The sequence below is a fragment of the Coregonus lavaretus genome, assembly GCF_964263955.1.
Source record: "Coregonus lavaretus genome assembly, chromosome: 5".
NCBI lineage: Eukaryota > Metazoa > Chordata > Actinopteri > Salmoniformes > Salmonidae > Coregonus > Coregonus lavaretus.
The window spans coordinates 77,301,560-77,325,925 of NC_139992.1; the positions used below are offsets into that span (position 1 = coordinate 77,301,560).

At 48.9% G+C, this 24,366-nt stretch overlaps 1 protein-coding gene across 1 annotated transcript; it reads left to right on the forward strand.

Moving 5' to 3' along the window:
- Positions 1–6,596: 6,596 nt before the first annotated feature.
- On the forward strand, positions 6,597–23,846 carry LOC311129410 (coiled-coil domain-containing protein 146-like). The gene is made up of 7 exons (XM_084161693.1): positions 6,597–6,739; positions 8,069–8,297; positions 20,780–20,908; positions 21,172–21,309; positions 22,632–22,733; positions 23,011–23,157; positions 23,483–23,846. Exons 1-7 carry the CDS (start codon positions 6,612–6,614, stop codon positions 23,681–23,683), a joined length of 1,074 nt encoding a protein of 357 aa, XP_084017819.1. The 5' UTR covers positions 6,597–6,611; the 3' UTR covers positions 23,684–23,846.
- Positions 23,847–24,366: the final 520 nt, after the last annotated feature.

Here is a 24,366-nt window from a genome sequence, read left to right on the forward strand (position 1 = left end):
TTAGGGTAATGATGTTTCTCTGTTGTCCTGATCCCATCTCCAAGGTGACCTGGGTTAGGGGTTATGATGTTTCTCTGTTGTCCTGATCCCATCTCCAAGGTGACCTGGGTTAGGGTTAGGGTTATGATGTTTCTCTGTTGTCCTGATCCCATCTCCAAGGTGACCTGGGTTGGGTTAGGGTTATGATGTTTCTCTGTTGTCCTGATCCCATCTCCAAGGTGACCTGGGTTAGGGTTAGGGTTAGGGTTATGATGTTTCTCTGTTGTCCTGATCCCATCTCCAAGGTGACCTGGGTTAGGGTTATGATGTTTCTCTGTTGTCCTGATCCCATCTCCAAGGTGACCTGGGTTGATATTAGGGTAATGATGTTTCTCTGTTGTCCTGATCCCATCTCCAAGGTGACCTGGGTTAGGGTTATGATGTTTCTCTGTTGTCCTGATCCATCTCCAAGGTGACCTGGGTTAGGGTTAGGGTTATGATGTTTCTCTGTTGTCCTGATCCCATCTCCAAGGTGACCTGGGTTAGGGTTAGGGTTATGATGTTTCTCTGTTGTCCTGATCCCATCTCCAAGGTGACCTGGGTTAGGGTTAGGGTTATGATGTTTCTCTGTTGTCCTGATCCCATCTCCAAGGTGACCTGGGTTAGGGTAATTGATGTTTCTCTGTTGTCCTGATCCCATCTCCAAGGTGACCTGGGTTAGGGTTATGATGTTTCTCTGTTGTCCTGATCCCATCTCCAAGGTGACCTGGGTTAGGGTTATGATGTTTCTCTGTTGTCCTGATCCCATCTCCAAGGTGACCTGGGTTAGGGTTAGGGTTATGATGTTTCTCTGTTGTCCTGATCCCATCTCCAAGGTGACCTGGGTTAGGGTTAGGGTTATGATGTTTCTCTGTTGTCCTGATCCCATCTCCAAGGTGACCTGGGTTAGGGTTATGATGTTTCTCTGTTGTCCTGATCCCATCTCCAAGGTGACCTGGGTTAGGGTTAGGGTATGATGTTTCTCTGTTGTCCTGATCCCATCTCCAAGGTGACCTGGGTTAGGGTTATGATGTTTCTCTGTTGTCCTGATCCCATCTCCAAGGTGACCTGGGTTAGGGTTAGGGTTATGATGTTTCTCTGTTGTCCTGATCCCATCTCCAAGGTGACCTGGGTTAGGGTTAGGGTTATGATGTTTCTCTGTTGTCCTGATCCCATCTCCAAGGTGACCTGGTTAGGGTTAGGGTAGTAGGGTTATGATGTTTCTCTGTTGTCCTGATCCCATCTCCAAGGTGACCTGGGTTAGGGTTAGGGTTATGATGTTTCTCTGTTGTCCTGATCCCATCTCCAAGGTGACCTGGGTTAGGGTTAGGGTTATGATGTTTCTCTGTTGTCCTGATCCCATCTCCAAGGTGACCTGGGTTAGGGTTAGGGTTATGATGTTTCTCTGTTGTCCTGATCCCATCTCCAAGGTGACCTGGGTTAGGGTTAGGGTATGATGTTTCTCTGTTGTCCTGATCCCATCTCCAAGGTGACCTGGGTTAGGGTTAGGGTTATGATGTTTCTCTGTTGTCCTGATCCCATCTCCAAGGTGACCTGGGTTAGGGTTAGGGTTATGATGTTTCTCTGTTGTCCTGATCCCATCTCCAAGGTGACCTGGGTTAGGGTTAGGGTTATGATGTTTCTCTGTTGTCCTGATCCCATCTCCAAGGTGACCTGGGTTAGGGTTAGGGTTATGATGTTTCTCTGTTGTCCTGATCCCATCTCCAAGGTGACCTGGGTTAGGGTTAGGGTTATGATGTTTCTCTGTTGTCCTGATCCCATCTCCAAGGTGACCTGGGTTAGGGTTAGGGTTATGATGTTTCTCTGTTGTCCTGATCCCATCTCCAAGGTGACCTGGGTTAGGGTTAGGGTTATGATGTTTCTCTGTTGTCCTGATCCCATCTCCAAGGTGACCTGGGTTAGGGTTAGGGTTATATGATGTTTCTCTGTTGTCCTGATCCCATCTCCAAGGTGACCTGGGTTAGGGTTAGGGTTATGATGTTTCTCTGTTGTCCTGATCCCATCTCCAAGGTGACCTGGGTTAGGGTTAGGGTTATGATGTTTCTCTGTTGTCCTGATCCCATCTCCAAGGTGACCTGGGTTAGGGTTAGGGTTATGATGTTTCTCTGTTGTCCTGATCCCATCTCCAAGGTGACCTGGGTTAGGGTTAGGGTTATGATGTTTCTCTGTTGTCCTGATCCCATCTCCAAGGTGACCTGGGTTAGGGTTAGGGTTATGATGTTTCTCTGTTGTCCTGATCCCATCTCCAAGGTGACCTGGGTTAGGGTTAGGGTTATGATGTTTCTCTGTTGTCCTGATCCCATCTCCAAGGTGACCTGGGTTAGGGTTAGGGTTATGATGTTTCTCTGTTGTCCTGATCCCATCTCCAAGGTGACCTGGGTTAGGGTTAGGGTTATGATGTTTCTCTGTTGTCCTGATCCCATCTCCAAGGTGACCTGGGTTAGGGTTAGGGTTATGATGTTTCTCTGTTGTCCTGATCCCATCTCCAAGGTGACCTGGGTTAGGGTTAGGGTTATGATGTTTCTCTGTTGTCCTGATCCCATCTCCAAGGTGACCTGGGTTAGGGTTAGGGTTATGATGTTTCTCTGTTGTCCTGATCCCATCTCCAAGGTGACCTGGGTTAGGGTTAGGGTTATGATGTTTCTCTGTTGTCCTGATCCCATCTCCAAGGTGACCTGGGTTAGGGTTAGGGTATGATGTTTCTCTGTTGTCCTGATCCCATCTCCAAGGTGACCTGGGTTAGGGTTAGGGTTATGATGTTTCTCTGTTGTCCTGATCCCATCTCCAAGGTGACCTGGGTTAGGGTTAGGATGTTTCTCTGTTGTCCTGATCCCATCTCCAAGGTGACCTGGGTTAGGGTTAGGGTTATGATGTTTCTCTGTTGTCCTGATCCCATCTCCAAGGTGACCTGGGTTAGGGTTAGGGTTATGATGTTTCTCTGTTGTCCTGATCCCATCTCCAAGGTGACCTGGGTTAGGGTTAGGGTTATGATGTTTCTCTGTTGTCCTGATCCCATCTCCAAGGTGACCTGGGTTAGGGTTAGGGTTATGATGTTTCTCTGTTGTCCTGATCCCATCTCCAAGGTGACCTGGGTTAGGGTTAGGGTTATGATGTTTCTCTGTTGTCCTGATCCCATCTCCAAGGTGACCTGGGTTAGGGTTAGGGTTATGATGTTTCTCTGTTGTCCTGATCCCATCTCCAAGGTGACCTGGGTTAGGGTTAGGGTTATGATGTTTCTCTGTTGTCCTGATCCCATCTCCAAGGTGACCTGGGTTAGGGTTATGATGTTTCTATGTTGTCATGATCCCATCTCCAAGGTGACCTGGGTTAGGGTTAGGGTTAGGATGTTTCTCTGTTGTCCTGATCCCATCTCCAAGGTGACCTGGGTTAGGGTTAGGGTTATGATGTTTCTCTGTTGTCCTGATCCCATCTCCAAGGTGACCTGGGTTAGGGTTAGGGTTATGATGTTTCTCTGTTGTCCTGATCCCATCTCCAAGGTGACCTGGGTTAGGGTTAGAATGGTTATGTTTCTCTGTTGTCCTGATCCCATCTCCAAGGTGACCTGGGTTAGGGTTAGGGTTATGATGTTTCTCTGTTGTCCTGATCCCATCTCCAAGGTGACCTGGGTTAGGGTTAGGGTTATGATGTTTCTCTGTTGTCCTGATCCCATCTCCAAGGTGACCTGGGTTAGGGTTAGGGTTATGATGTTTCTCTGTTGTCCTGATCCCATCTCCAAGGTGACCTGGGTTAGGGTTAGGGTTATGATGTTTCTCTGTTGTCCTGATCCCATCTCCAAGGTGACCTGGGTTAGGGTTAGGGTAATGATGTTTCTCTGTTGTCCTGATCCCATCTCCAAGGTGACCTGGGTTAGGGTTAGGGTTATGATGTTTCTCTGTTGTCCTGATCCCATCTCCAAGGTGACCTGGGTTAGGGTTAGGGTAATGATGTTTCTCTGTTGTCCTGATCCCATCTCCAAGGTGACCTGGGTTAGGGTTAGGGTAATGATGTTTCTCTGTTGTCCTGATCCCATCTCCAAGGTGACCTGGGTTAGGGTTTATGATGTTTCTCTGTTGTCCTGATCCCATCTCCAAGGTGACCTGGGTTAGGGTTAGGGTAATGATGTTTCTCTGTTGTCCTGATCCCATCTCCAAGGTGACCTGGGTTAGGGTTAGGGTTATGATGTTTCTCTGTTGTCCTGATCCCATCTCCAAGGTGACCTGGGTTAGGGTAATGATGTTTCTCTGTTGTCCTGATCCCATCTCCAAGGTGACCTGGGTTAGGGTAATGATGTTTCTCTGTTGTCCTGATCCCATCTCCAAGGTGACCTGGGTTAGGGTTATGATGTTTCTCTGTTGTCCTGATCCCATCTCCAAGGTGACCTGGGTTAGGGTTAGGGTTATGATGTTTCTCTGTTGTCCTGATCCCATCTCCAAGGTGACCTGGGTTAGGGGTTATGATGTTTCTCTGTTGTCCGTCCTGATCCCATCTCCAAGGTGACCTGGGTTAGGGTTAGGGTTATGATGTTTCTCTGTTGTCCTGATCCCATCTCCAAGGTGACCTGGGTTAGGGTTAGGATGTTTCTCTGTTGTCCTGATCCCATCTCCAAGGTGACCTGGGTTAGGGTTAGGGTTATGATGTTTCTCTGTTGTCCTGATCCCATCTCCAAGGTGACCTGGGTTAGGGTTAGGGTTATGATGTTTCTCTGTTGTCCTGATCCCATCTCCAAGGTGACCTGGGTTAGGGTTAGGGTTATGATGTTTCTCTGTTGTCCTGATCCCATCTCCAAGGTGACCTGGGTTAGGGTTAGGGTTATGATGTTTCTCTGTTGTCCTGATCCCATCTCCAAGGTGACCTGGGTTAGGGTTAGGGTTATGATGTTTCTCTGTTGTCCTGATCCCATCTCCAAGGTGACCTGGGTTAGGGTTAGGGTTATGATGTTTCTCTGTTGTCCTGATCCCATCTCCAAGGTGACCTGGGTTAGGGTTAGGGTTATGATGTTTCTCTGTTGTCCTGATCCCATCTCCAAGGTGACCTGGGTTAGGGTTATGATGTTTCTATGTTGTCATGATCCCATCTCCAAGGTGACCTGGGTTAGGGTTAGGGTTAGGATGTTTCTCTGTTGTCCTGATCCCATCTCCAAGGTGACCTGGGTTAGGGTTAGGGTTATGATGTTTCTCTGTTGTCCTGATCCCATCTCCAAGGTGACCTGGGTTAGGGTTAGGGTTATGATGTTTCTATGTTGTCATGATCCCATCTCCAAGGTGACCTGGGTTAGGGTTAGGGTTAGGATGTTTCTCTGTTGTCCTGATCCCATCTCCAAGGTGACCTGGGTTAGGGTTAGGGTTATGATGTTTCTCTGTTGTCCTGATCCCATCTCCAAGGTGACCTGGGTTAGGGTTAGGGTTATGATGTTTCTCTGTTGTCCTGATCCCATCTCCAAGGTGACCTGGGTTAGGGTTAGGGTTAGGATGTTTCTCTGTTGTCCTGATCCCATCTCCAAGGTGACCTGGGTTAGGGTTAGGGTTAGGATGTTTCTATGTTGTCCTGATCCCATCTCCAAGGTGACCTGGGTTAGGGTAATGATGTTTCTCTGTTGTCCTGATCCCATCTCCAAGGTGACCTGGGTTAGGGTTAGGGTAATGATGTTTCTCTGTTGTCCTGATCCCATCTCCAAGGTGACCTGGGTTAGGGTTATGATGTTTCTCTGTTGTCCTGATCCCATCTCCAAGGTGACCTGGGTTAGGGTAATGATGTTTCTCTGTTGTCCTGATCCCATCTCCAAGGTGACCTGGGTTAGGGTTAGGGTTAGGATGTTTCTCTGTTGTCCTGATCCCATCTCCAAGGTGACCTGGGTTAGGGTTAGGGTTATGATGTTTCTATGTTGTCCTGATCCCATCTCCAAGGTGACCTGGGTTAGGGTAATGATGTTTCTCTGTTGTCCTGATCCCATCTCCAAGGTGACCTGGGTTAGGGTTAGGGTTATGATGTTTCTCTGTTGTCCTGATCCCATCTCCAAGGTGACCTGGGTTAGGGTTAGGGTAATGATGTTTCTCTGTTGTCCTGATCCCATCTCCAAGGTGACCTGGGTTAGGGTTAGGGTTATGATGTTTCTCTGTTGTCCTGATCCCATCTCCAAGGTGACCTGGGTTAGGGTTAGGGTTATGATGTTTCTCTGTTGTCCTGATCCCATCTCCAATGTGACCTGGGTTAGGGTTAGGGTGATGATGTTTCTATGTTGTCCTGATCCCATCTCCAAGGTGACCTGGGTTAGGGTTAGGGTTATGATGTTTCTCTGTTGTCCTGATCCCATCTCCAAGGTGACCTGGGTTAGGGTTAGGGTTATGATGTTTCTCTGTTGTCCTGATCCCATCTCCAAGGTGACCTGGGTTAGGGTTAGGGTTATGATGTTTCTCTGTTGTCCTGATCCCATCTCCAAGGTGACCTGGGTTAGGGTTAGGATGTTTCTCTGTTGTCATGATCCCATCTCCAAGGTGACCTGGGTTAGGGTTAGGGTTATGATGTTTCTATGTTGTCCTGATCCTGTCTCCAAGGTTACATGGGTGCTTCATGAGATGAGACAGAAGAGGGAGGAGCAGAAGCTGAACCTGGGCCAGCTGACCCACATGATCAACTACCACGAACAGAACCTGCTACAGATGAGGAAGAGCCACGACAACGCCGTGCAGAGCCGCAATGACAGGTGAGTCTGGATGTCTGTTGGTCAGTCTGCACCGTCCACACGACCACCAAACAAGATTCTACATATCAGATAGGGAAGGACGGCTACTGCTAATGACTGACTACAGGCAATGATGCTGAACACTGTGGGCGACTGGGCGGCCACTGATGGTTTTTGACCGATTGTCATCCCTACTTTACAATTTGGTAGCTCTCTCAGGGGTGAGGTCTCTCTCTCTCCCCCCCTCTCTCTCTTTCCTTCCTTCCTTCTCTCTCTCTCTCTCTCTCTCTCTCTCTCTCTCTCTCTCTCTCTCTCTCTCTCTCTCTCTCTCTCTCTCTCTCTCTCTCTCTCTCTCTCTCTCTCTCTCTCTCTCTCTCTCTCTCTCTCTTCTCTCTCTGTCCCCATCTCTCTCCCCATCTCTTTCTCTCTCCCTCTCTCTCCCTCTCTCTCTCCCCCACACTCTCTCTCTTCCCCACACTCTCCCTCTCTCCCCCATCTCTCTCTCTCTCTCACTCTCTATCCCCCTCTCTATACCCCCCCCTCCCCCCTCCCCCTCTCTCTCTCTCGCTTTCTCTTGCTCTCAATTCAATTTCAATTTCAATTTAAGGGCTTTATTGGCATGGGAAACGTATGTTAACATTGCCAAAGCAAGTGAAGTAGATAGTAAACAAAAGTGAAATAAACAATAAATATTAACAGTAAACATTACACTCAGAAGTTCAAAAATAATAAAGACATTTCAAATGTCATATTATGTACACTGCTCAAAAAAATTAAGGGAACACTTAAACAACGCAATGTAACTCCAAGTCAATCACACTTCTGTGAAATCAAACTATCCACTTAGGAAGCAACACTGATTGACAATACAAATTATGGTGGAAAATAAGTATTTGGTCACCTACAAACAAGCAAGGTCTGCCTACGGCGGCCTTTCTCAATAGCAAGGCTATGCTCACTGAGTCTGTACATAGTCAAAGCTTTCCTTAAGTTTGGGTCAGTCACAGTGGTCAGGTATTCTGCCACTGTGTGCTCTCTGTTTAGAGTCAAATAGCATTCTAGTTTGCTCTGTTTTTTTGTTAATTATTTCCAATGTGTCAAGTAATTCTCTTTTTGTTTTCTCATGATTTGGTTGGGTCTAATTGTGTTGTTGTTGTTGTCCTGGGGCTCTGTGGGGTCTGTTTGTGTTTGTGAACAGAGCCCCGGGACCAGCTTGCTTAGGGGACTCTTCTCCAAGTTCATCTCTCTGTAGGTGATGGCTTTGTTATGGAAGGTTTGGGAATCGCTTCCTTTTAAGTGGTTATAGAATTTAACGGCTCTTTTCTGGATTTTGATATCTCTCTCTGGCAGAGGTGTGCAGTTGCTGGAGCGTGAGGAGGAGATGTGTATCTTCTATGAGAAGGTGAATGTTCAGGAGGGCCTGATCAGAAACGGTGACATGGAGACGCAGGCGCTGGAGGAGGAGACGCGCTGCCTGCAGATGATCACCAACGAAGAACGAAGACAGACAGCCCTCAGCAGGAAACTGGTGCCCTGCCAGAGGAGTCTGGAGGGAGAGAGCACCATGCTACAGATACAGGTACACTAGAAGCCTGGGTCATATTCACTAAGGCACACCGTTCCAAAACGCTTTGCAACAGAAAACGAGAAAACAAACCTTTCTTATTGGACAAGTTCAGCTAGTCTCTCCCTGTTCCAGTCAGTTTTCTTCCGTTTAGTGCCTTATAAATACGACCCTGTTGTCAGATAGCACTGGACTGTCAGTCAAAGGACTGGTAGGAATGACAGTATCTGTCGGGAGGAAATGGATAGGAACCTCTGAAAACTGGTTGCTAACTCTGGCCTGACTTGATTTAGAGCAGGTTGTTTCACTACTTTTAACCAGAGCCCTATATGGACAATATTATGTTTATTTCAGAGTTTCCCATGCACTGACTGCTCGTTGATAAGCACAGTATAACCTCATTTGGGACTACACAGACTCTTTAAAGCTGTCAGGACTCATAGAAAACCCCTACTAAGGAGACATGTATCTAAAGTGCCTTGCTGTGCCTCCTAGTCTTTAGCTAAACATAACACACAGAAAGGCATGTAAAATGGAGGTCATGTTGTAAATATTGATGCCTGATGAGTCACTGCAGTCACTCCTCACCTTTATAGTTTTTATAGTCCTGTCAGTTCCGAGGAATGTTCTCAGAGACTTGGGATGCATCCCAAATGGCACCCTATTCCCTATGTAGTGCCCAGGGCCCTGGTTAAAAGTAGTGCACTACATAGGGAATAGGGTGGCATTTGAGATGCAGTCATATAAACTCTTCCACAGGAATTTGCCCTGTCCATTTGTGCAGTGATATGTCTAAACATTGTTTTTTTATATAAAATAATAATTACTTCCACATTAAAAGTGTTTGATGTAAACATTCAACCAACCGACACTTTTGACCTTGACTGTTACTGTCGTACGGCACCATGGCTGCCCTCTCCAACAGCTTTGACTGCAGAGTACTGTAGCCTAATGGGTAGCTGACTATATGCCTCCTCAGATAGCTTCTCCATGACACCATTAGCTAATAGGGACCTGACAAGGACACCCTGGAGAAAAGCCACTTAAAGAGATTCTCTTTTGTATACTTTTTAGCCAGCAGTTCTGAAAGTAGCACTCATGAGCCAAAAGTTGTCCCCAAAAACTGCGTACTACGTCACATATGTGCAGATATGTGCACCACGTCATTGCTCTCTCTCTCGCTCTGTTGTGTGTGTATGTCACTCAAATGGCGCAGGGCTGAAGCTCATTGGCTGAAACTCGAATTGCTAAGGGTCTGGCCCACATGGGGGAACATGTAGGGAAAATGGGGCAGCACAGCTTCCAGAAAACAGTCGCTTTCGTGGCTAATTAAGACAGTAATCTGCTCATAGATTATGCATGTATGAACTACACATTGACACATCCGGCCCAAAGCAGGTGGTTTAAAAAAGACTTACTAGTCACCAAAGTTCCGGAGCATGTCTTTAATGGATTCAATAGCAGCAGTGGTGGCTAGTGGCAGTCTAAATCAGAGGATGGGCTGAATGGAATGAAGGGAATGGTATCAAACCCATCAAACACATGGTTTCCTTGTGTTTAATACATTTACATTTACATTTTAGTCATTTAGCAGACGCTCTTATCCAGAGCGACTTACAGGAGCAATTAGGGTTAAGTGCCTTGCTCATTCACTCCATTCCTCCCTTCACCATCCTCCTGTGATGTTCAGTGCTCAAAGGGTTAGAGCAGTGGTATTAAAACTTTTTCAGTGGGATCCCATTTCTTCCGCCAGAATTTCTCGCGACCCCATCCCAGCCCAAATCTAATGACACAACCTTAAAATCTGTACATTTACATTTTTACATCAACAAATAACATTCAATTCATTGCATTTTCATCTCTTATCAAAATGAAAAGAAACCAATAAATACATTTACTCAATAAATTATATTTTTCAAAAACGTATAACAATCATCTGTACTCTTTTTGGGGCGACCCCATTGGGGCGACCCCACTGCAGTTCCCCCATGACCCCACTGCAGTTCCCCCATGACCCCACTGCAGTTCCCACATGACCCCACTGCAGTTCCCCCATGACCCCACTGCAGTTCCCCCATGACCCCACTAGGGGTTGCAACCCCGACTTTGAATACCACTGGGTTAGAGGGGAGGCTCATTAGCTACAGTACCAATGTAACCGATCATATAACCAAAACACTGTCACAAAGGCTAGGTCTGAGAGAGACAACCTCATCAGACGGGTGGTATTTGAACTTTCATTTCCTGACGTCACCCATTGATCTTAGTTAGTTAGCTTTTTACATTTACGTCATTTAGCAGACGCTCTTATCCAGAGCGACTTACAGTTAGTGAGTGCATACATTTTCATACTGGCCCCCCGTGGGAAACGAACCCACAACCCTGGTGTTGCAAGCGCCATGCTCTACCAACTGAGCTACAGGGGACTACACTAACTAAGGGTGAATTAATTCATAACTGTTCTAGGAATCCATGCCTCGGTTGTTCCTCGGTTCCTAGGGGACCTTTGTCGTTCCATCCCTGGCACTTTTATAGAGACATTCTTCTCTCTGTCTACCAGCCAGACAGGCCAGGGTTGAGACCTGGGTTGGAGCCGGGGCTGAGGCCAGGGTTGAGGCCTGGGTTGGAGCCGGGGCTGGGGCCAGGGTTGAGGCATGGGTTGGAGCCGGGGCTGGGGCCAGGGTTGAGGCCTGGGTTGGAGCCGGGGCTGGGGCCAGGGTTGAGGCCTGGGTTGGAGCCGGGGCTGGGGCCAGGGTTGAGGCCTGGGTTGGGGCCAGGGTTGAGGCCTGGGTTGGAGCCGGGGCTGGGGCCAGGGTTGAGGCTTGGGTTGGAGCTGGGGCTGGGGCCTGGGTTGGAGCCGGGGCTGGGGCCAGGGTTGAGGCTTGGGTTGGAGCTGGGGCTGGGGCCTGGGTTGGAGCCGGGGCTGGGGCCAGGGTTGGAGCCGGGGCTGGGGCCAGGGTTGAGGCCTGGGTTGGAGCTGGGGCTGGGGCCTGGGTTGGAGCCGGGGCTGGGGCCAGGGTTGAGGCTTGGGTTGGAGCTGGGGCTGGGGCCTGGGTTGGAGCCGGGGCTGGGGCCAGGGTTGAGGCCTGGGTTGGAGCTGGGGCTGGGGCCTGGGTTGGAGCCGGGGCTGGGGCCAGGGTTGAGGCCTGGGTTGGAGCTAGGGCTGGGGCCTGGGTTGGAGCCGGGGCTTGAGCCAGGGTTGAGGCCTGGGTTGGAGCCGGGGCTGGGGCCAGGGTTGAGGCCTGGGTTGGGGTGTCATTGGCCCACTGCTCTTTACTGGAATCCGTCCATAATGACCAACAGGCAGTGGATGTCCCCTGATGGCCCCAATGTCTCTGTCTGGATTCTGGAACCAGGCCCCAATAACTAAGGGGCAATGGCTTCTTATGGCCCCAAGTCTCATAGAGCCATATGTGTCCAAAGGAGAGTATGGGTCGAATTGGGACAGACTCCGCAACTCTCCAATCCCCGCTCAGCTGCTTTCTGACAGTGGGAAATTCTACCATAGTTTTGTTCTATTCCGTTACCTTCCATCCATCCATCAGTCAAGCCATCCATCCATCCATATATCCATCCATCCATCCATCCATCCATCCATCCATCCATCCATCCATCCATCCATCCATCCACCCCTCTGTCCCCTCTGTTCCTCATCTGTGCTGTTGGCAATGTGATTTAGACAGTCAGGGGGAGACAATGTGATTTAGACAGTCAGGGGAGACAATGTGATTTAGACAGTCAGGGGGAGACTATGTGATTTAGACAGTCAGGGGGATTGTAGTATTGGCAGAGAGGGAGTAAACAGCTCTCACGATCCACCATGATGTGATCACATTAAACAACAATGTGTTACTGTGAAACAGATGTCTCATCTTTTATTCTCAGGCTGTTTACACTTCAGAGGGGAATGTATCTGTTGTTAGATCACACAGCATAAAATATTAAAGTTTGTATGTGAAATTCAATATACACTCTGGCTAGCTTTCCTTGACCCAAGCCAGAAGCAACCAAATAAACAATTCAACTTCAGTGCAATTAATGATCAATTGTGGCGGCAATTAGTGATACTGATGGCCTTGCTATGAGTTATTAGGCATACAGTATAGAGCTGCCCTGGTTTATCAGTGCTCTGAGAGCGTGGGGGTTTTACAGTATAGAGCTGCCCTGGTTTATCAGTGCTCTGAGAGCGTGGGGGTTTTACTGTAGAGAGCTGCCCTGGTTTATCAGTGCTCTGAGAGCGTGGGGGTTTTACAGTATAGAGCTGCCCTGGTTTATCAGTGCTCTGAGAGCGTGGGGGTTTTACTGTAGAGAGCTGCCCTGGTTTATCAGTGCTCTGAGAGCGTGGGGGTTTTACAGTACAGAGATGCCCTGGTTTATCAGTGCTCTGAGAGTGTGGGGGTTTTACAGTACAGAGATGCCCTGGTTTATCAGTGCTCTGAGAGCGTGGGGGTTTTAATGTCAGGATACTGTATTGTCTGGCACACTTCATTTGGAGCCAGAGCACAGAGTCATGGCCTGCGTTCCAGTGGCATCATATTCTATATAATGCAATACTTTTGGCAAGAGCCCAGTGGGGCGTTTGGGACTAATCCATATTGTTTATGTGTGTTTTAGTGACACATCTGTGTCCAACCTGCCTGTGTGTCATTAGCTTGGGAATCACAGAGGGAGTGACAGTTAGCCAACCAGTCAGTCAGTCAGGCAGGCAGTGAGACAGTTAGCCAACCAGCCAGTCAGTCAGGCAGTGAGACAGTTAGCCAACCAGCCAGTCAGTCAGTCAGGCATTGAGACAGTTAGCCAACCAGTCAGTCAGTCAGGCAGTGAGACAGTTAGCCAACCAGACAGTCAGTCAGGCAGTGAGACAGTTAGCCAACCAGACAGTTAGTCAGGCAGTGACAGTTAGCCAACCAGACAGTCAGTCAGTCAGTGAGACAGTTAGCCAACCAGACAGTTAGTCAGTCAAGCAGTGAGACAGTTAGCCAACCAGACAGTCAGTCAGGCAGTCAGTCAGGCAGTGAGACAGTTAGCCAACCAGTCAGTCAGTCAGGCAGTGAGACAGTTAGCCAACCAGACAGTCAGTCAGGCAGTGAGACAGTTAGCCAACCAGACAGTCAGTCAGGCAGTGAGACAGTTAGCCAACCAGACAGTCAGTCAGGCAGTGAGACAGTTAGCCAACCAGACAGTCAGTCAGGCAATGAGACAGTTAGCCAACCAGACAGTAAGTCAGGCAGTGAGACAGTTAGCCAACCAGTCAGTCAGTCAGGCAGTGAGACAGTTAGCCAACCAGTCAGTCAGGCATTGAGACAGTTGGCCAACCAGTCAGTCAGTCAGGCAGTGGGACAGTTAGCCAACCAGACAGTCAGTCAGGCAGTGAGACAGTTAGCCAACCAGACAGTTAGTCAGGCAGTGACAGTTAGCCAACCAGACAGTTAGTCAGGCAGTGAGACAGTTAGCCAACCAGTCAGTCAGTCAGGCAGTGAGACAGTTAGCCAACCAGCCAGTCAGTCAGTCAGGCATTGAGACAGTTGGCCAACCAGTCAGTCAGTCAGGCAGTGAGACAGTTAGCCAACCAGACAGTCAGTCAGGCAGTGAGACAGTTAGCCAACCAGACAGTCAGTCAGGCAGTGAGACAGTTAGCCAACCAGACAGTTAGTCAGGCAGTGACAGTTAGCCAACCAGGCAGTTAGTCAGGCAGTGAGACAGTTAGCCAACCAGACAGTCAGTCAGGCAGTGAGACAGTTAGCCAACCAGACAGTCAGTCAGGCAGTGAGACAGTTAGCCAACCAGACAGTCAGTCAGGCAGTGAGACAGTTAGCCAACCAGACAGTCAGTCAGGCAGTGAGACAGTTAGCCAACCAAACAGTCAGTCAGTCAGGCAGTGAGACAGTTAGCCAACCAGGCAGTCAGTCAGGCACGGATACAGTTAGCAAACCAGACAGTCAGTCAGTCAGGCAGTCAGGCAGTGAGACAGTTAGCCAACCAGACAGTCAGTCAGGCAGTGACACAGTTAGCCAACCAGTCAGTCAGTCAGACAGTGATACAGTTAGCCAACCAGACAGTCAGTCAAGCACTGAGACAGTTAGCCAACCAGACAGTCAGTCAGACAGTGATACAGTTAGCCAACCAGATGGTCAGGCAGTGAGCCAGTTAGCCAACCAGACAGTCAGTCAGTCAGGCAGTGAGACAGTTAGCCAACGAGACAGTCAGTCAGACAGTGAGACAGTTAGCCAGACAGTCAGTCAGTCAGTCAGACAGTGAGACAGTTAGCCAGACAGTCAGTCAGTCAGGCAGTGAGACAGTTAGCCAACCAGACAGTCATTCAGTCAGACAGTGAGACAGTTAGCCAACCAGACAGTCAGTCAGTCAGACAGTGAGACAGTTAGCCAACCAGACAGTCAGCCAGTCAGGCACTGAGACAGTTAGCAAACCAGACAGTTAGCCAACCAGACAGACAGTCAGTCAGTCAGCCAGTCAGGCAGTGATATAGTTAGCCAACCATACAACAGTCAGTCAGCCAGTCAGCCAGTCAGGCAGTGTGACAGTTAGCCAACCAGACAGTCAGTCAGGGAGTGAGACAGTTAGCCAACCAGACATTCAGTCAGGCAGTGATACAGTTAGCCAACCAGACAGTCAGTCAGCCAGTCAGCCAGTCAGGCAGTGTGACAGTTAGCCAACCAGACAGTCAGTCAGACAGTGAGACAGTTAGCCAACCAGACAGTCAGTCAGTCAGTCAGCCAGTCAGGCAGTGATACATTTAGCCAACCAGACAGACAGTCAGTCAGACAGCCAGCCAGTCAGGCAGTGTGACAGTTAGCCAACCAGACAGTCAGTCAGGGAGTGAGACAGTTAGCCAACCAGACAGTCAGTCAGGCAGTGAGACAGTTAGCCAACCAGACAGTCAGTCAGTCAGTCAGCCAGTCAGGCAGTGATACAGTTAGCCAATCAGACAGACAGTCAGTCAGACAGCCAGTCAGCCAGTCAGGCAGTGTGACAGTTAGCCAACCAGTCAGTCAGTCAGTCAGGCAGTGAGACAGTTAGCCAACCAGACAGACAGTGAGTCAGTCAGCCAGTCAGGCAGTGTGACAGTTAGCCAACCAGTCAGTCAGTCAGGCAGTGAGACAGTTAGCCAACCAGACAGACAGTGAGTCAGTCAGCCAGTCAGGCAGTGAGACAGTTAGCCAACCAGTCAGTCAGTCAGGCAGTGAGACAGTTAGCCAACCAGTCAGTCAGTCAGGCAGTGAGACAGTTAGCCAACCAGTCAGTCAGTCAGGCAGTGAGACAGTTAGCCAACCAGTCAGTCAGTCAGGCAGTGAGACAGTTAGCCAACCAGTCAGTCAGTCAGGCAGTGAGACAGTTAGCCAACCAGTCAGTCAGTCAGGCAGTGAGACAGTTAGCCAACCAGTCAGTCAGTCAGGCAGTGAGACAGTTAGCCAACCAGTCAGGCAGCCAGGCAGTGAGACAGTTAGCCAACCAGTCAGTCAGTCAGGCAGTGAGACAGTTAGCCAACCAGTCAGTCAGTCAGGCAGTGAGACAGTTAGCCAACCAGACAGTCAGTCAGTCAGTCAGCCAGTCAGGCAGTGTGACAGAGAGGTTCATGTCCTCCACTATGGGCCTCAGCATGCAGCTCTCTCTGGCTCTCTCTGACTTATGTGACTGATGTGAGGGTGGTGTGCAGAGTGGTTAAATCACATAGTATATCATCAACCTCTAATGTAATGTAGGTCTCAGATCCAATCTCTCACTCTCACATTCTCTCGTTCTCTCTCTCTTTTTCTCTCTTTCCTCTCTGTCTCTCTCTCTCTCTCTCTGCGGGTGGTCTCAGGCTACAGTGCAGTCGTCTTTTAGTCGATCAGAGTTGATTATGAATGCCAGAGCAGAGGCATTTCAAAATCTCATTCCATTGTTAGAGTACATGGAGGATATTGCTTAGAACACATGCACATTACATCACGTTACACGAAGACACTGGAGACAGAGAAACTGTGAGACTGCCTCTGAGCGTGCTTACTTCCATTGGACTCCATGACGTTAATCATATGAGATGTGTGGTGTTAAACAGGAGTCCCACCAATGCAGCTACGCTAGTCCTGTCACAGACCTGCTAGGGTTATCCCTCCTTCATTAAAGGCAGAAGAGAAGAAGAAAAGGAAGGAAATGACTCTTTCTTAGTGTCTGTTGACCTCTTCTCCTGCCAATCAGCTCTGCTTCATTAGAAAGCTTCAACTGGAAAAGGAGACGGTGGTGATATGTCTCCCAACGTGTTCATTCATACCGTGGCGTGGAGCTCCCCATGCACGGCCATGTGTAGAAACCATGGCTGTGTGAAAGATATGCACATCCCAAATCTCCATTCTGGGGTCTACAGTAATACCATGAATAATAAGAAAAGATTACCAGGAAAGGAAGCCTACACATTATTAACCTGCAACTCATGCAGAAACAAACCCTATGAATGCTAATAAATGATTACCAGGAAAGGAAGCCTACTCCGTTAAGTTGCTCTTCAGGCTGAAACAAACCCCATTGACTTCTATCATGGTGTTTTTTTTGTTTAGTTTTTTGGAGTTGACGCTCTTACAGGAGCAATTAGGGTTAAGTGCCTTGCTCAAGGGCACATTGACAGATTGTTCACCTAGTCGGCTCGGGGATTAGAACCAGCAACGTTTCGCTTACTGGCACAACGCTCTTAACCACTAAGCTACCTGCCGCCCCTTGTCTAACAAATCATCCCAACACAATTTAGATGATTGTGAGGTCGAGTTGGTCTCTGGTTGGTGGCACCTTAATTGGGTAGGACGGGCTTGTGGTAATGGAGCGGAGTAGGTGGAATGGTATCAAATACATCAAACAAATGGTTTCCATGTGTTTGATGCCATTCCATTCGCTCCGTTCCAGCCATTATTATGAGCCGTCCTCCCCTCAGCAGCCTCCACTGGTCTCTGGTTATCCTCATGGATAATAAAGTCGACTTCTCTCCTCTCTTCTCCTCTCTTCTCTCTCCTCTGTCCTCCTCTCTTCTCTCTCCTCTCTTCTCTCTCATCTCTTCTCTCTTCTACTCCTCTCTCATCTCTTCGCTCCTCTCTCCTCTCCTCTCCTCTCTTCTCCTCTCTTCTCCTCTCTCCTCTTCTCCTCTCTTCTCCTCTCTCCTCTTTTCTCTCTCCTCTCTTCTCTCTTCTTTTCTCTCTCCTCTCTTCTCTCTCTTCTCCCTCCTCTCTCCTCCTCTCTCCTCCTCTCTCCTCTCTTGTCCTCTCTCCTCTCCTCTCTTCTCCTCTCTCTCTTCCCTCTTCTCTCTCCTCTATTCTCCTCTCTTCTCCTCTCTCCTCTCTCCTCCTGTCTTCTCTCTCCTCTCTTCTCTCTTCTACTCCTCTCTTCGCTCCTCTCTCTTCCTCTCTGCTCTTCTCCTCTCTCCTCTCCTCTCTTCTCCTCTCCTCTCTCCTCCTGTCTTCTCTCTCCTCTCTTCTCTCTTCTACTCCTCTCTCCTCTCTTCGCTCCTCTCTCTTCCTCTCTGCTCTTCTCTCTCCTCCTCTCTCCTCTCTTCTCCTCTCTTCTCTGTCCTCTCCTCTCTTCTCTGTCCTCTCCTCTCCTCTCTTCTCATCTCTTCTCTGTCCTCTCCTCTCTTCTCCTCGCTCCTCTCTTCTCCTCTCCTCTCTCGCCTCTTCTCTCTCTTCTCTTCTCCTCTCTCCTCTCTTCTCTCTCCTCTCTCCTCTCCTCTCTTCTCTCCTCTCCTCTTCTCTCTCCTCTCCTCTCTTCTCTCCTCTCCTCTCCTCTCTTCTCTCTCCTCTCTTCTCTTCTCTCTGCTCTCCTCTCTTCTCTGTCCTCTTCTCTCCTCTCCTCTATTCTCCTCTCTCCTCTCCTCTCTCCTCTCTTCTCCTTTCTCTTCTTTTCTCTTCTCTCTCCTCTTCTCTTCTCTCTCCTCTCTTCTCCTCTCCTCTCTCGCCTCTTCTCTCTCTTCTCTTCTCCTCTCTCCTCTCTTCTCTCTCCTCTCTCCTCTCCTCTCTTCTCTCCTCTCCTCTTCTCTCTCCTCTCCTCTCTTCTCTCCTCTCCTCTCCTCTCTTCTCTCTCCTCTCTTCTCTTCTCTCTGCTCTCCTCTCTTCTCTGTCCTCTTCTCTCCTCTCCTCTATTCTCCTCTCTCCTCTCCTCTCTCCTCTCTTCTCCTTTCTCTTCTTTTCTCTTCTCTCTCCTCTTCTCTTCTCTCTCCTCTCTTCTCCTCTCTCCTCTCCTCTCCTCTCTCTCCTCTCTTCTCCTCTCTCCTCCTCTCTCCTCTCCTCTCTTCTCCTCTCTCCTCTCCTCTCTTCTCCTCTCTCCTCTCCTCTCTTCTCCTCTCTCCTCTCTCCTCTCTTCTCCTCTCTTCTCTCCTCTCATCTCTCTCCTCTCTCCTCCTCTCTCCTCCTCTCTCCTCTCCTCTCTTCTCCTCTCTCCTCTCTTCTCTCTCCTCTTCTCTCTCCTCTCTTCTCCTCTCTTCTCCTCTCCTCTCATCTCTCTCCTCTCTTCTCCTCTCGCCTCCTCTCTCCTCTCCTCTCTTCTCCTCTCTCCTCTCTTCTCCTCTCCTCTCTCTTCTTCTCTCTCCTCTCTCCTCTCCTCTCTCCTCTCTTCTCTTCTCCTCTCCTCTCTCTTCTTCTCTCTCCTCTCTCCTCCTCTTCTCTCTCCTCCTCTTCTCTCTCCTCTCCTCTCTCTCCTCTGTTCTCTCTCCTCTCGTCTACTCTCTCCTCTCTTCTCTCTCCTCTTCTCTTCTCTCTCCTATCTTATCTCTCTTCTATCTCCTCCTCTTTTCTCTCTCCTCTCCTCTCCTCTCTTCTCTCCTCTCTCCTCTCTCCTCTCTTCTCATCTTCTCTTCTCTCTTCTCTTCTCCTCTGCTCTCTTCTATCTGCTCTCTTCCCTCTCCTCTCCTCTCTTCTCCTCTCTCCTCTCCTCTCTCTTCCCCTCTGCTCTTCTCTCTCCTCTCCTCTCCTCTCTTTCCTCTCTTCTCTGTCCTCTCCTCTCTTCTCATCACTTCTCTTCTCTTCTCTTCTCTTCTCTTCTCTCCTCTTCTCTCCTCTTCTCTCTCCTCTCTTCTCCTCTCGCCTCCTCTCTCTTCTCCTCTCTTCTCTTCTCTGTCCTCTCCTCTCTTCTCTGTCCTCTCCTCTCTTCTCCTTTCTTCTCTGTCCTCTCCTCTCTTCTCTGTCCTCTCCTCTCTTCTCTGTCATCTCCTCTTCTCTCCTCTCTTCTCTGTCATCTCCTCTTCACTCCTCTCTCATCTTCTTTCTCCTCTCCTCTCTCTCCTCTTCTCTCTCCTCTCTTCTCTCTCTCCTCTCTTCTCCTCTCTCCTCTCCTCTCTTCTCCTCTCTCCTCTTCTCTCTCCTCTTCTCTCTCCTCTCTTCTCCTCTCGCCTCCTCTCTCCTCTCTTATCCTCTCGCCTCCTCTCTCTTCTCCTCTCTCCTCTCCTCTCTTCTCCTCTCTTCTCTATCCTCTCATCCCTTCTCTCCTCTCCTCTCCTCTCCTCTCCTCTCCTCTCCTCTCCTCTCCTCTCCTCTCCTCTCCTCTCCTCTCTTCTCTTCTCTTCTCTTCTCTTCTCTTCTCCTCTCCTCTCCATCCTCTCTTCTCCTCTCCTCTCCATCCTCTCTTCTCTGTCCTCTCCTCTCCGTCCTCTCTTCTCCTCTCTTCTCTGTCCTCTCCTCTTCTCTCTGCTCTCCTCTCTTCTCCTCTCTTCTCTGTCCTCTCCTCTTCTCTCCTCTCCTCTCTTCTCTGTCCTCTCCTCTCTTCTCCTCTCTTCTCTGTCATCTCCTCTTCTCTCTTCTCCTCTCTTCTCTGTCCTCTCCTCTCTTCTCTGTCCTCTCCTCTCTCTGCTCTCCTCTCCTCTCTTTTCCTCTCTTCTCTGTCCTCTCCTCTCTTCTCCTCTCTTCTCTATCCTCTCATCCCTTCTCTCCTCTCCTCTCCTCTCCTCTCCTCTCCTCTCCTCTCCTCTCCTCTCCTCTCTTCTCTTCTCTTCTCTTCTCTTCTCTTCTCCTCTCCTCTCCATCCTCTCTTCTCCTCTCCTCTCCATCCTCTCTTCTCTGTCCTCTCCTCTCCGTCCTCTCTTCTCCTCTCTTCTCTGTCCTCTCCTCTTCTCTCTGCTCTCCTCTCTTCTCCTCTCTTCTCTGTCCTCTCCTCTCTTCTCTGTCCTCTCCTCTCTTCTCCTCTCTTCTCTGTCATCTCCTCTTCTCTCTTCTCCTCTCTTCTCTGTCCTCTCCTCTCTTCTCTGTCCTCTCCTCTCTCTGCTCTCCTCTCCTCTCTTTTCCTCTCTTCTCTGTCCTCTCCTCTCTTCTCATCTCTTCTCTGTCCTCTCCTCTCTTCTCCTCTCTTCTCCTCTCTTCTCTGTCATATCCTCTCTTCTCCTCTCTCCTCTCTTCTCCTCTCTTCTCTGTCCTCTCCTCTCCTCTCCTCTCTTCTCCTCTCTTCTCTGTCCTCTCCTCTCTTCTACTCTCTTCTCTGTCATCTCCTCTTCTCTCTGCTCTCCTCTCCTCTCTCCTCTCCTCTTGTAGCTGTCAGAGTGTAAGGAGCGTATGTTGGAGCTAGAGAAGGCCTTGGAGGACCCAGGACAGGAGAACAGGGCCAGAGAGCTGGAGGGGAACGACCCATCTCCTGTTGAACTCATCCAGAAGATAGAACAGGTAAAGCCTACAGTACTGAAGCTGCTTTACAGTCATGCAGGCAGATTTCAGAACAGTGGGTAGGTCTGAGTCTAAACGATCAGTGTATCTGAAGGAGACTAAGAAGACAAACTATGCCACCTTTCTTTCTTTCTAGTGGGAAATAAAGTAATCAATCAAGATTACCACCAATTATTCATATCCCGTCGTTACAATTGATTGAGGTTAAAGCTGTCTCATGTTAATGTGGGTTAATGTGTGTGTGTGTGTGTGTGTGTGTTCAGTTGGAGGTTGGCTTGGCGGAGCGGGAAGAGCTGCTCCTGGAGAAGGACTTGGTGTATGAGCAGGTGACCCGGCTTTCTCAGCGAATCAGAGCTAAAGCCGAAAATGGCAAGCAGGACACACTGGAGCTAGCCAAGAAGGTACTCACACACACACACACACACACACACACACACACACACACACACACACACACACACACACACACAGACAGGAAGTAACCAAGAAGGTGCACACACACACACAGAGACAGGAAGTAACCAAGAAGGTACACACACACACACACACAGAGACAGGAAGTAACCAAGAAGGTACACACACACACACTCACACTCACAGTCGGCGTAGAGGATCTTGGAGCATGGTGGCTCCATGTGCCTGGTGCAGCCTAGCAGACTGACTCCCCTCTCACCCCGGCTCCCTGCAGGGCCCAGCCCAGTGTCTCCTGGATGAAGCATCACCTGCCCACTAGGCCAAGGCTGTTAGTTATCTCAATGAGCCAATGAGCCATGTTACACACACACAGCCTCACAAAGACACACGCTGCTTAACACACACACACAGCCAATGAGCCATAGTTGCAAATCCTCTCAGCACGCTTAAATAACCTCACTGGGCCCCAGCAGCCAATAGGCCAAGCTGAGGCTCTGGGATCTGGGGGATGTTAGATATCAGTTTGATCTGGAGGATGTTAGATATCAGTTTGATCTGGGGGATGTTAGATATCAGTTTGATCTGGAGGATGTTAGATATCAGTTTGATCTGGGGGATGTTAGATATCAGTTTGATCTGGGGGATGTTAGATATCAGTTTGATCTGGGGAATGTTAGATATCAGTTTGATCTGGGGGATGTTAGATATCAGTTTGATCTGGGGGATGTTAGATATCAGTTTGATCTGGGGATGTTAGATATCAGTTTGATCTTTGGGATGTTAGAAATCAGTTTGATCTGGGCAATGTTAGATATCAGTTTGATCTGGGGGATGTTAGATATCAGTTTGATATGGGGGATGTTAGATATCAGTTTGATCTTTAGGATGTTAGATATTAGTTTGATCTAGGGGATGTTAGATATCAGTTTGAGTGCATTATGGGGTGACTGAGTGTGTCTGAGTATATACATGTTGTGTGTGAGTGTTGGAGGCAGGGATGGAAATTAATCTAGCCCGGTAGCTAGTACTGTTCAGACCAGACTAATAGAACATGGAGCAATTAGGGTTTAGTGCCTTGCTCAAGGGCACATCGACAGATTTTTCACTTAGTCAGCTCGGTCATTCGAACCAGCAACCTTTCGGTTACTGGACCAACACTCTTAACCACTAGGCTACCTACCCCGCCGGCTAGAGAAACTCTGTCTTTTCAAATATCACGTCTGTCCATCAGTCTGGCTGTCTATCTGTCAGTCTGTCAGTCTGTCTGGCTGTCTGTCCGTTAACCAACCCCCTGTCTCCTCTCTCCCAGGTGAATGAGTTGCAGGGTCGTATCAAGGAATCAACCAGGAGGATGATGGCTGTGGTGTCTGAGCTGTCGATGCGCCAGGCCAGCGCCATGATCCTGCAGCAGGTAAATAGGAGATTCCTTTAGATTGACCAGCATTTCCTAGTCTGGTGGACCCATACTGTATATCCCTGTAGTCAACTGGGACCAGGCTAAGGTAAAGTCTAAGGATTATACTGTAGATCCCTGTAGTCAACTGGGACCAGGCTAAAATAAAGTCTAAGGATTTTCCTGCTTTTACGACATCGTCCTCTTTCCATACATCGATCTACCCAAACGCCAACATCCTCCTAATAATCCTCCTCTTCCTGACATTCCATGTTGTCCTGATCCCACCCGTCAGGAGCTGAAGGAGAGGGAGCTCTTCCTGGACACCTGCCACCGCCGTCTGGACCAGGGTCTGCCCCCCTCTGAAGACCTGGAGCTGGAGTGGCAACACATCCTCAGGGACGAGAAGCGCAGACAGGCCGACCAGCAGGAGAAGGACAGGGTCAGTCACCCTCCATGGCCCTCTACCACAGGAGTTAGAATTATGGATAATTCATGGATGAATTCATAATGTTGAACTCGATACTGAACTTTTGTACTGCATTTAACACTTTGACTTTCTGGCAATCAGATAGAAAAGTTTGATGTAGAATAGACGTGCTTCTCTGACGTGTAATGAATGAGGAATCGTGTCAGCTCTATTCATGGTATTTCTATCTGCAACGTTCAGTACATTGAACCCTGTTCTCTCCAGTACATTTCTAGATACTCTTTTAGATGTATATCATTTACTATGTAGAGGACCTCTATTCTCTCCTCTGTTACAGCTGGTGGAGGAGGAGGAGAGGACCCAGCTCCCCAGTGGGGTGTACACCACAGCCGAGGCCCGGCCCAACGCCTACATCCCCCTGGGGGACACCCTGCCCCTGCCCAAGCCCTACGGAGCCCTGGCCCCCTTCAAACCCTCCGAGCCTGGCAACAACATCAGACACATCCGCAAGCCTGAACCTAAACCCATTGAGATATAGACTTGGACCTAAACCCATTGAGATATAGACCTGGACTAAACACATTGAGATATAGACCTGGACCAAACACATTGATATACTGTAGACCTGGACCAAACACAGTGAGATATACTGTAGACCTGGACCAAACACAGTGAGATATACTGTATACTTGGACCAAACACATTGAGATATACTGTAGACCTGGACCAAACACATTGAGATACAGTGGGGAGAACAAGTATTTGATACACTGCCGATTTTGCAGGTTTTCCTACTTACAAAGCATGTAGAGGTCTGTCATTTTATCATAGGTACACTTCAACTGTGAGAGACGGAATCTAAAACAAAAATCCAGAAAATCACATTGTATGATTTTTAAGTAATTAATTTGCATTTTATTGCACGACATAGGTATTTGATACATCAGAAAAGCAGAACTTAATATTTGGTACAGAAACCTTTGTTTGCAATTACAGAGATCATACGTTTCCTGTAGGTCTTGACCAGGTTTGCACACACTGCAGCAGGGTTTTTGGCCCACTCCTCCATACAGACCTTCTCCAGATCCTTCAGGTTTCGGGGCTGTCGCTGGGCAATACGGACTTTCAGCTCCCTCCAAAGATTTTCTATTGGGTTCAGGTCTGGAGACTGGCTAGGCCACTCCAGGACCTTGAGATGCTTCTTACGGAGCCACTCCTTAG

What these genes read in the sequence shown, in the direction of transcription:
- LOC311129410 (XM_084161693.1), top strand. Translation starts at nt 6,612, where the DNA reads ATGAGACAGAAGAGGGAGGAGCAGAAGCTGAACCTGGGCCAGCTGACC. An exon ending in GTGCAGAGCCGCAATGACAG is followed by an intron (nt 6,740 to 8,068) that starts GTGAGTCTGGAT and finishes TCTCTCTGGCAG; the next exon opens with AGGTGTGCAGTTGCTGGAGC. An exon ending in GCGCCATGATCCTGCAGCAG is followed by an intron (nt 22,734 to 23,010) that starts GTAAATAGGAGA and finishes CCCACCCGTCAG; the next exon opens with GAGCTGAAGGAGAGGGAGCT.